General features: G+C 37.4%; 1 protein-coding gene across 1 annotated transcript; it reads left to right on the top strand.

Annotated features, from left to right (window-relative positions):
- The first annotated feature begins 11,701 nt into the window (after positions 1-11,701).
- LOC106995615 (olfactory receptor 4C13) lies at positions 11,702-12,630 on the top strand. Its single transcript, XM_015128828.3, is given in 2 exon segments — positions 11,702-12,152; positions 12,155-12,630. Coding segments are annotated over 2 exon segments (927 nt in total).
- The last annotated feature ends 444 nt before the right edge of the window (positions 12,631-13,074 follow it).

The raw sequence follows: 13,074 nt of genomic DNA, 5'->3' as shown, positions 1-13,074 counted from the left end.
TGACATGAATGACCAGGAATAACTTGCAGAAGCACATCTGTTGGGACAGGTGCTACAAAGGAGCCGCTGCCCCTCTGATACCATGGTTATGCTGCCATGGGCACATCTCCACAGGTGCTGCTCTGTTTCTGACCGCAGAATCACTTCGACTTTGTTGACATAGTCAGAACCCAGCCTCAGATAACTAATTTCCAACTCAAAGACTTGCACGGAGGCTCCTGGTTCGTATCTCTCAAGTCACGTGTCTAACCTTCTGGGACTAGCATTGTATAGCATATGATTTGGTAGCAAATCTCAAGCAGCTCTTCTACCTTAATTTGAGATGCTTATTAATGGAAGATTCCCTCAATTGAAAAAGTGCTTCTCTTACTTTACTTTCATTTTTACATAATATTTCTATTTTTTTGTATACATTTAAGTCATACAACATAATGTTTTGATATACATGTACATGGTGAAACTATTACTACAGGTATGTACTTTTACATATCCATCATCTCACATGGTTATCTTTTTGCGTCTTAAATTTTTTTTTTTTGGTAAGAGGACCCAAAACCTCTATTCTGTTAGAAGATTTGCAGTATACTATTGTGAATAGTGCTGCAATAAACATACGTGTGCATGTGTCTTTATAGCAGCATAATTTATAATCCTTTGGGTATATACCCAGTAATGGGATGGCTGGGTCATATGGTACATCTAGTTCTAGATCCTTGAGGAATCGCCATACTGTTTTCCATAATGGTTGAACTAGTTTACAATCCCACCAACAGTGTAAAAGTGTTCCTATTTCTCCACATCCTCTCCAGCACCTGTTGTTTCCTGACTTTTTAATGATCGCCATTCTAACTGGTGTGAGATGGTATCTCATTGTGGTTTTGATTTGCATTTCTCTGATGGCCAGTGATGAGCATTTTTTCATGTGTCTGTTGGCTGTATGAATGTCTTCTTTTGAGAAATGTCTGTTCATATCCTTTGCCCACTTTTTGATGGGGTTGTTTTTTTCTTGTAAATTTGTTTGAGTTCTTTGTAGGTTCTGGATATTAGCCCTTTGTCAGATGAGTAGATTGCAAAAATTTTCTCCCATTCTGTAGGTTGCCTGTTCACTCTGATGGTAGTTTCTTTTGCTGTGCAGAAGCTCTTTAGTTTAATGAGATCCCATTTGTCAATTTTGGCTTTTGCTGCTGTTGCTTTTGGTGTTTTAGACATGAAGTCTTTGCCCATGCCTATGTCCTGAATGGTACTACCTAGGTTTTCCTCTAGGATTTTTATGGTATTAGGTCTAACATTTAAGTCTCTAATCCATCTTGAATTAATTTTCGTATAAGGAGTAAGGAAAGGATCCAGTTTCAGCTTTCTACTTATGGCTAGCCAGTTTTCCCAGCACCATTTATTAAATAGGGAATCCTTTCCCCATTTCTTGTTTCTCTCAGGTTTGTCAAAGATCAGATGGCTGTAGATGTGTGGTATTATTTCTGAGGACTCTGTTCTGTTCCATTGGTCTATATCTCTGTTTTGGTACCAGTACCATGCTGTTTTGGTTACTGTAGCCTTGTAGTATAGTTTGAAGTCAGGTAGCGTGATGCCTCCAGCTTTGTTCTTTTGACTTAGGATTGTCTTGGAGATGCGGGCTCTTTTTTGGTTCCATATGAACTTTAACCTACAAAGAACTCAAACAAATTTACAAGAAAAAAACAAACAACCCCATCAAAAAGTGGGCAAAGGATATGAACAGACATTTCTCAAAAGAAGACAATCATACAGCCAACAGACACATGAAAAAATGCTCATCATCACTGGCCATCAGAGAAATGCAAATCAAAACCACACTGAGATACCATCTCACACCAGTTAGAATGGCGATCATTAAAAAGTCAGGAAACAACAGGTGCTGGAGAGGATGTGGAGAAATAGGAACACTTTTACACTGTTGGTGGGATTGTAAACTAGTTCAACCATTATGGAAAACAGTATGGCGATTCCTCAAGGATCTAGAACTAGATGTACCATATGACCCAGCCATCCCATTACTGGGTATATACCCAAAGGATTATAAATTATGCTGCTATAAAGACACATGCACACGTATGTTTATTGCAGCACTATTCACAATAGCAAAGACTTGGAATCAACCCAAATGTCCATCAATGACAGATTGGATTAAGAAAATGTGGCACATATACACCATGGAATACTATGCAGCCATAAAAAAGGATGAGTTTGTGTCCTTTGTAGGGACATGGATGCAGCTGGAAACCATCATTCGTAGCAAACTATCACAAGAACAGAAAACCAAACACCGCATGTTCTCACTCATAGGTGGGAACTGAACAATGAGATCACTTGGACTCAGGAAGGGGAACATCACACACAGGGGCCTATCATGGGGAGGTGGGAGGGGGGAGGGATTGCATTGGGAGTTATACCTGATGTAAATGATGAGTTGATGGGTGCAGCACACCAACATGGCACAAGTATACATATGTAACAAACCTGCACGTTATGCACATGTACCCTACAACTTAAAGTATAATATTAAAAAATAAATAAAATAAAATAAAATAAAATGAAAAAAAAAAAAAAAAAAAGAGGTGTAACTTTTAGGTGATTAGGTCATGAGAGTTTTGCCCTTGTTAGTTTATACCTTTATAAAAGAGACTTTACATGGTGTTCTTCTCTTTTTTGCCCTCTCAGTAACAAAGCACTATCTTGGAAGCAGAGACTGGGCCCTCACCAGACACCAAATCTTCTGCTACCTAGATCTTGGACTTCCCAGTTTTTAGAGCTGTGAGACATAAACTTCTGTTTTTTATAAATTAGTCTGTGGTATTTTGTTACAGCAGCACATGTGAAGTAAGACAAAGACCAAAATAAACAGAAACCCATCTACTGTTTATAGATGGAAGACTTAATATAATTAAGGTGACAATACTAGTAGTCAAGAACATTTAGTAGAAAATGAATTTTCTCTTCAGCAAACGATACTGGGACAACTGGATACCCAAACACAAAAGAATAAATTTGGATCCCTTTCTCTTGCCATATACAAAAATTAATCCGAAATGAATCAAAGATCCAATGTAAAATGTAAAACCATATAACTATTAGAGGAAAACAGAGGGTAAATCATCATGATCTTGGGATTAGACAATGGTCTCTTAAATACAGCCACAAACAAGCAACAAAAGAAAAATAGACAAATTGAACTTTATCAAAATTTAAAACTTTTGTGCCTCAAAGAAAACTATCTAGAAAGTCAAAGTCAATTCACAAAATGGGAGAAAATAGTTCCAAATCATATATTTGATAAGGATCTTGTATAAAAATATGTAAAGAACTCTTTACATCTCAAAAATAAAAAGACAAGCAACTCAATTAAAAATGCACAAAGGGAGCGATGTCAAAGATAGAATAGGACGTTCCACATCACATTCCCTCACAGAAACACCAATATACATATCCCATCTGCACATGAAAATACCTTCACAAGAGTTCTAGATCACAGGTGAGAACTTACAGTACCCAAGTGGAATGCACAATCAAGAAAAGATGCGCTGAATAGGGGAAGAACAGCTTTGCTTTACCGAAGTCACCCATTCCCCAAGCCCATGCCGCACAAGGCTAAGAGATACCCTCTCGGTCCCAGGGCTCTCCTATGTGGAAAAGAATAGTGAAGTGAGCATTGGCTTCACTGCAGATGCCTATTCAGGCCTACAGCGACAGTCTCAAGTACAAGGCCTATTTGCATGAACTTAAGCACCAGGCTTTCCCCAGAGCCAGAGCAGGTTCCCACAGACCCAGAGCAGGTTCCCACAGACCCAGGCTCCTAAACCACCCAGCACTAGGCCAACTCTCTTAGACCAAGGCACAAAACCAGTCCTAATACCAATTAGGCCCTCACTAACTCAAAGCCAGGCTGGCACAAGTAGATAAGTCACCAGGGCTGCACCAGTGTCACACCACCCCTTCACACACTAAAGCTTCAGGCCAGCCTCTTTGCAAGGCCAGCTCATGTAGATACAGGAACCAGACCCACCCCACTGCCAGACTGGCCCCAGTTCCAGGTCTGGTCTATGGTTAGATTGCTATGTGGATCTAGGTTCCAGGCCTGCCTCAGTACCAGGCCAGTCCTCATGAAAATAGACTATCGGACCACCTCAGCACCAGGTCAGGAATGCAAACCAGGCACTAGACCAAACCCTATGGATTCAACCTAGATGTCTGCCCCAGTGAGCATCTGTGGAAGGCCAGTACCCATGGACTCTGGCACTAGGCTTAACAAAGGTCCAGCTCCACCATGGAGGACTCAGTTTACACCCGACCCCAGTTCCAAGCTGTTCCTCAAAAATGCAGACTCAAGGCCTGCTCCAGTGCCAGGCCAGCCCACATAAACCCAGGTTCTAAACTCACCCTGGTGGACCCAGGCTCCAGGCTCACATCTGCAGACCCATGTGTCAGGTCTGTTCCCGCTGGACTCTAATTCTAACCCTGTGGAAACAGATAGCAAGGTTATCTGCCTAGAGACCTCCACAGTCAACCTGCCCATAGTGTCTTCAACTGTTGGCTCACATCGGAATTCTAGACAAGCTGATTGGTGAAGGACTTTCCCAGCAGAAGCCAGACTGTAAAGGCTAGAAGAGATGACAACTTCTTCAAATGCAAAGACACCAAAGCAAGTTTATAAGAATCATGAAGGATCAGACAAACATGGTACCACCAAAGGAAATAAATACATCAACAGTAATTGACCCTAAAGAAATGGAGATATATGAAGAGTCTGACAAGGAATTCAAAATAATTGTCTTTAAGTATTCATGGGAATACATGATAACACAGATAAACAACTTTAAAAATTAGGAAAATAATGCATGAACAAAATTAGAAGTTCAATAAAAATATATAAACCATAAAAAGAAATCAAACAAATTCAAGAGAGGAACACAAACAGTGACCTGAAAAATTCAATAGAGAGAGCTGCAAAGCAGACTCAACCAAGCAGGAGAAAGAATCAGCAAGCTTGAAGACAGATCACTTGAAATTTGTCTCACTCAGAGGGAAAAAAAAAAAAGAAAAATAAAGTTAAAAAACCCTTTGGTATTTCAGGAACACCATCCTGTATGTCAGTGTAAGTATTATGGGCTACCCAGAAGGAACAGAGAAAGAAAGAGAAGCTAAAAGTATGTTTAAAGAAATGATAATAAAGAAATGGTCCCCAAATGTAGGAAGGGATATAAACATTCAGACCCATGAAGCCCAAAGAACTACAAAAGTGAGGACATAAAAATGTCTTCATCAAAACACAACAGAATCAAATTGCCAAAAGTTAAGGACAAAGAGAGAAATTTGAAAGCATTAAGGAAAAACTGACTTATCACATACAAAGGAACGATAAAACTATTAGCAGATTTGTCAGCAGAAACCTTGCAGGCCAGGAGAGGGTCAGATAATATATTCAAAGTGCTGAAAGAGAAAGAAAGAGAACTGTCAACACAGAATACTCAGCAAAACTGTTCAGAAATAAAAAAGAAATAAAACTTTCCCAAACATAATCTGAGGGAGTTCATCACCACTGGACCTGCCTTAAAGGGAATACTAAAGGAAATTCTTCATGCTTAAAACAAAAGTGAGCTGAAATGAAAGTACACTAACAACATGAAAACATATGAAAGCATAAACTCATTGGTAAAGATACACTATTCTATCTCTATACTAGCCTAGAAATAAACCCATATACATCTATTAACTCATCTTTAACAAAGGTGCCAAGAACACACAGTAGGAGGAAGAGTCTCTTCAATACATGGTGCTAGAAAAACTGAATATCCACAAACAGAAGAATGAAATTTGACCGTTATCTCACACCATATACCAAAAGCAAATGAAAATGGATTGAGATCTTAAATGCAATACCTGAAACTATAAGGTCAGTAGAAGAAAACAGGAGAAAGAAAATCTTGATTTTGGTCTGGGCAATGATATTTTAATATGATACCAAAAGCACAGGTCACAAAAGCAAAAATAAATGAGTAGTATTGCATCAAATGAAAAGCTTCTTCACAGCAAAGGAAACAATCAACAAAGTGAAAAGGCAATCTAGGGAATGAGAGAAAATATTTGCAAACCATGTATATGATTAGGAGTTAATATCCAAAATACAAAAGGAGCACATACCACTCAATAGCAACAAAATTAAAAATGGACAAAGAATGAGAATAAACATTTCTCAAAAGAAAATATAGAAGTGTCCAACCAGTATATGAAAGATACTCAATATCACTTATTATTATAGTAATGCAAATCAAAATCACAATGAAATATCACCTCACACATGTAGGATAGCTATGTCAGAAAAAAAGATAAATGTTAGTGAAGAAGTGGAGGAAAGAAAACCCTTGTGCACAGTTGGCAAGAATGTAAATTGGTACAGCCATTGGGAACACAGTATAGAGGTTTCCCCCAAAATTAGAAAGCTTCTGATCCAGCAATCTCACGTCTGGTTGTATATTCAAAGAAAATGAAATCAGTACCTTGAAAAGATACCTGTATTCCATGTTTATTGGAGTATTATTCACAATACAAAGATATAGTAACAACCTAACTGCCTGTTGGAAACTTAATGGATAAGAAAAGTGATTTTATATATATGTATAAATATTATTCAGCATTAAAAGAAAAGAAATTCTTGAAAAAAACTACTTTAAAGTTCATATGGAACCAAAAAAGAGCCCGCATCTCCAAGACAATCCTAAGTCAAAAGAACAAAGCTGGAGTCATCACGCTACCTGACTTCAAACTATACTACAAGGCTACAGTAACCAAAACAGTATGGTACTGGTACCAAAACAGAGACATAGACCAATGGAACAGAACAGAACCCTCAGAAATAATACCACACATCTACAACCATCTGATCTTTGACAAACCTGACAAAAACAAGAAATGGGGAAAGGATTCCCTATTTAATAAATGGTGCTGGGAAAACTGGCTAGCCATATGTAGAAAGCCGAAACTGGAACCCTTCCTTAAACCTTATACAAAAATTAATTCAAGATGGATTAAAGACTTAAATGTCAAACCTAAAACCATAAAAACCCTAGAAGAAAAACCCTAAAACCATAAAAACCCTAGTAGGCAATACATTCAGGACATAGGGGTGGGCAAAGACTTCATGTCTAAAACACCAAAAGCAATGGCAACAAAAGCCAAAATTGACAAATGGGATCTCATTAAACTAAAGAGCTTCCGCACAGCAAAAGAAACTACCATCAGAGTGAACAGGCAACCTACAGAATGGGAGAAAATTTTTGTAATCTACCTATCTGACAAAGGGCTAACATCCAGAATCTACAAAGAACTTAAACAAGTTTATAAGAAAAAATCAAACAACCCCATCAAAAAGTGGGCAAAGGATATGAACAGACACTTCTCAAAAGAGGACATTTATGCAGCCAACAGACACACGAAAAAATGCTCATCATCACTTGCCATCAGAGAAATGCAAATCAAAACCACAATGAGATACCATCTCACACCAGTTAGAATGGCGATCATTAAAAAGTCAGGAAACAACAGGTGCTAGAGAGGATGTGGAGAAATAGGAACACTTTTACATTGTTGGTGGGACTGTAAAGTAGTCCAACCATTGTGGAAGACAGTGTGGTGATTCCTCAAGGATCTAGAACTAGAAATACCATTTAACCCAGCCATCCCATTACTGGGGATACACCCAAAGGTTTATAAGTCGTGCTGCTATAAAGACACATGCACACGTATGTTTATTGCAGCACTATTCACAATAGCAAAGACTTGGAACCAATCCAAATGTCCATCAATGACAGATTGGATTAAGAAAATGTGTCACATATACACCATGGAATACTATGTAGCCATTAAAAAGAATGAGTTCATGTCCTTTGTAGGGACATGAATGCAGCTGGAAACCATCATTCTGAGCAAACTATCAAAAGGACAGAAAACCAAACACTGCATGTTCTCACTCATAGGTGGGAATTGAACAATGAGAACACTTGGACACAGGGTGGTGAACACCACACACCGAGGCCTGTTGTGGGGTGGGGAAGGGGGGAAGGATAGCATTAGGAGATATACCCAATGGAAATGATGAGTTAATGGGTACAGCACACCAATATGGCACATGTATACACATGTAACAAACCTGCACGTTGTGCCCTTGTACCCTAGAGCTTAAAGTATAATAATAAAAAAAAGAAAAGAAATTCTTCCATTTGCAGAAACATGGATAAATCTGCAGGACATTATGCTAAACAAAATAAGCCAGGCACAAAAAGACAAATATTGCATGTCCTCACTTATATGTAAAAGCTAAAATAATGAAACTCATAGAAACAGTGAATAGTACAGGGGTTGTGAGGGGCTAGAGCAGGGAGAAATGGGAATGTTGGTCAAGGTGTATAAAGTTGCATTTATGTAAAATAAGTTGTAGAGCTAAGGTACAGCAAGGTGACTATAGTTATTACTACAGTTTTTTTATATAGTACAGTAGATTAAAGAAGGTAGAGCTTAAGTTTCTCACCATACCAATAAAAATGATTAACTATATAAGGTGATGAGCATGTTAATTATGTTGATTATGGTGATCATTACCCAATGTATACATATATAAATCATCAAGTAGTACACTTTGAATATAAAAATTTTTTGTCAAATATACCTCAATAAAGTAGGAGGAGGGAAAGAAAAAGAGCATTTGGAATCAAGTCCTTTAAAATGGCTGCCATTAATTTCATGCCCTCAGTGCTCTAGATCTCAAGCAATCAATAACATTTTTCCAAAAAAGGTTTTATATTAGATGAAAAAACAGCAACGCTTTCTGTAGCATGAGTCAACAGGGAAACTACATGAGGTGCCCACTCTGGAATTATGTCACCTTGCCATTTAGGTGGCATTCAGCTTTCTTAGAAACCTGGGTTCAGACAGGAAAAAGGGACTCTCACAGGCTTAAGTTTTAAATATAGAGAATTCAATTCCCCATTCAGGATGGGCATTTTTCAAACATGTCTCTCCAGGATATCTGCTTCTAAGACAAAGTCTTTCCATCAAAGGAGATAATTAATTCCTGGGAGAGAAAGCAACAGCTACGAGACAAGGTCTCTGAATCTTTGTAGAAACCTCTTTAAATACACATGCAGTACAAGGTAAAATGGTTTTTTTGTTTTTGTTGTTGTTGTTGTTCACATCTCCAGAGCAAGATTCATCATGAGCTGAGTGACTCATTTAAATGTATTTCCTCCACACTTTCTTCATCTTGCCCTGAGGGGACCAGAGCCATGTCAAGAAGAGCAGTTTTTTGTGAAAATGTTCAGAGGCTTTAGGCTAGAAGAAAATATTTAGACTTACAAACAGACTTTCTTAACAACTGTTGATTTGATGTTGAATCATCTGAATAAGCTCTTTTGAAGGGTGAAATACCTTTCACATTGAAACTTACTTATTCCAAGAAAAGATAATTTCAAATAAGATTGTGTCTGAGCACCCCTAAACATCATTAAGATCATCAAGGACTACTAAGGTAAGTTTTTCAATAGCGCTGAAGCTTACCAAAGATTGTTACTTTCTATATATAGTAATCAGTATTTTTCAACACTTTTCAAAAAGAGTAATAGAGTCTTGCATTCTCACTCCAATTCTTCAAAAGGTAGTTGGTAAATATCATTAACCTAATTTGATAGTTGAAATATTTGAGGCTTACAGAGATTAAGCAATATATAGAACCCCTCTCTCTGATATCAGGTACCATACTTTTGCCATGAGACACCTCCTTAGTGAGTGAGACAAGTTGTGAGGACTAAAACAAAATTTAAACACTTCACACACACAAAAGACGTAAATATAAATATTAAACGGCAAATCATCAGCTGATTAGTCCAAGCACCAACATGGAGAAACTTTCCTGGGATCACTTGCTATGAATAATATAAATCCCTGTAGCTTCTTGAAAAGGAATATTGGAGATCTTTCTTCGTGAGCTTAATGCATGGTCAAATGTTTCTCTGTATTATATTGATCACACTGTCAATTTATCGTGCCTCCTAGGCTTATACAGCCATAAAAGTAAATGAAAGTCCTGTGTATGTCCCTAACAGTAGTAAATTCATATATGTTCTCCCAATTAATTCTCATAACAGTATGTGAGGTGAATATTATTATTATTTTATGGATGATAAGATTAAGATGTAAGGTGCCAAGAAATATACCCCAGTTAAAAGAAGTTATAGTTTGAAAAACAAGGATTCTAATCTGGTCTTTCTGATTCTCAAACTAACACCATTAACAATTGTGATAAAGGTTTTTAACACTTTGCAGAAGATTCTGGCCAGGGTCCCATGCTTTGGAAGGGGGTTGAGAAGGAATGGATAGTGCTGACATAGAGACTAAGCAAAAACAGCCCTTCAATGAATGTAATACCACATTTTTCTTAATATTTAGGAGTTTCAGTATATCATTGTGTCTGTATGTCTGTCTGCTGATGAAGTTGCTTCATATAAACTTGTCTCTGAAGTAGTATTAATTATAAAAATTATGGCCATATCAAAGGGAAATTACCAGTTCAACATTGTTTATTGTAACAATATAAAGCATGAGTTAAGACTTTGGAGGGAAAAAATTAACAAGCATAATCTGAAACTTAATATTGGGTCCAGCCTTGATTATCTGCTCAATCTTGGGAGGAACCTTAATTTCTCTGTGCTTCTGTTTCCTAATGAGTAAATAAGTATAAAAAGACAATAGTAACTAATACATAGGTTTTCGGTGAGGATTAAATAAGCAAATGTCTGTAAAAGCACTTGAAACATGCTATGTTCAGTAAATATTAGTTAATATTAACACTATAACTATTAATATTAGTCACTGAGATTGTGTCCTCATCTGTAAAATTGATACAATGAGATCATGTGTGCAAAGCACATTCTACAATGTCATGCTCATAGCAATTATTCAAAGGTGTATATTATTAGCTATAATAAAGTTAATAGGACTTAGATAATAGATTGTGAATTCTTTTATAGCAGCTCTTATATTCTTTCTTTACATTTTCATCACAAATGCACTGTTATTCTTATGTCAACTACTCTAAATAGTCTGCTAACTACGTTCCATTATCTGGCTTCCAGCTCCTTACTGGATCTCAGCCCACATCATAAAAAACCCACAAAGACCTTCACTAGAGATGTATCCCAAGAATTCCTCTTCTTCAGATTCCTCTGTATCATTTCACTCATATTGTGCGTAACATTTCACATTTCATTATTTTCTAAAAAAAAAGAAAAAAAAAAAAAAGCAAATTTTGAGCTTTGCATTCATATGCTTTACATATATATTCTATAATCTTTTCAGGCTTAGTTGCCACTATGTGTGCAATCATTCAACTTTCAGTCATTTCAGATGATTAAATATTCACAGATGGTCTCCTGCCTGTGTGCCACGAAAGTTTCTTATGTCAAAACTCTTAGCACAGTCCTCACCAGGGAGGCAATTTGAGGAAACTTCCAAAACTCAAAACTTTTTTCCTATCTCAGAAAAAATCCTCAAATCACAACCCAGTAGAACCCAAGAATTTATTATATTACATATTACAATGGAGAAGTTTAACAAATTTAAAGATGTATTAATAAAAATTGTTTTCTTTTCAGGTAATGTAATTAACCATCATTTGAAATACATGGCGAATAGAAACAATGTGACAGAGTTTATTCTACTGGGGCTTACAGAGAACCCAAAAATGCAGAAAATCATATTTGTTGTGTTTTCTGTCATCTACATCACCACCGTGACAGGAAATGTGCTCACTGTGGTCACCATAATTGCCAGCCCATCATTGAGGTCCCCCATGTACTTTTTCCTGGCCTATCTCTCCTTTATCGATGTCTGCTATTCCTCTGTCAATGCCCCTAAGCTGATCACAGATTCACTCTATGAAAAGAAAACTATCTTATTCAATGGATGTATGATTCAAGTCTTTGGAGAACATTTTTTCGGAGGTGTTGAGGTCATCCTACTTACTGTAATGGCCTATGATCGCTATGTGGCCATCTGCAAGCCCTTGCACTATACCACCATCATGAAGCAGTGTGTGTGTAGCCTACTAGTGGGTGTGTCATGGGTAGGAGGCTTCTTCATGCAACCATACAGATCCTATTCATCTTCCAATTACCTTTCTGTGGTCCTAATGTCATAGATCACTTTCTGTGTGATCTAAACCCTCTGCTCAATCTTGCCTGCACTAATACCCACACTCTAGGACTCTTCGTAGCTGCCAACAGTGGGTTCATATGCCTGTTAAACTTTCTCTTGCTCCTAGTCTCCTATGTGGTCATACTGTACTCCTTAAGGACCCACAGCTTAGAGGCAAGGCAGAAAGCCCTCTCTACCTGTGTCTCCCACATCACAGTTGTCATCTTATTCTTTGTGCCCTGCATATTTGTGTACACGAGACCTCCAGCTACTTTACCCATTGATAAAGCAGTTGCTGTATTTTACACTATGATAACTCCTATGTTAAACCCCTTAATCTACACCTTGAGGAATGCTCAGATGAAAAATGCCATTAGGAAATTGTGTAGTAGGAAAGTTATTTCAAGTGTCAAATAAGTGTGACTGGAGCCCAACATGATTCAACTGAGGCAAGGGTCGAAAGGACATTTTGGGTAATGTCAGCAAGGAATTCTTATTGGATAAATAAAATATTAACCACTATGATCAATACATTATGCCTTGAGGGGAGTCAAAATGGGTTCAAGAAAAAGGAGAAAACCTAACCATGTATTATTCTCACAAACTGGGAAAATTCTACCAATTTGGGGCTTAGTTTCACCAGCTTCATCCATATGTATGAAACTCATAGGCCTTCCTTCTAATAAATGTAAAATAAGTAATAAAATAAATATATCTATATTAAGTAATAATGTCCGTAAAAAACAGAGAGGCATTACTCTTATCCCCATTTACCAAAGAGGAAACTTAGAGAAGTTGACAGTGTCAAAATAGAAATATCAAATAGACAGTAACCAGAATCTCACTGATTTCCCAAACCAT

The sequence above is a fragment of the Macaca mulatta genome, chromosome 14, assembly GCF_049350105.2.
Source record: "Macaca mulatta isolate MMU2019108-1 chromosome 14, T2T-MMU8v2.0, whole genome shotgun sequence".
Classification (NCBI taxonomy): Eukaryota; Metazoa; Chordata; class Mammalia; order Primates; family Cercopithecidae; genus Macaca; species Macaca mulatta.
The sequence above is the reverse complement of the archived record's forward strand: the minus strand, read 5'-3'. Positions and strand labels throughout refer to the sequence as shown.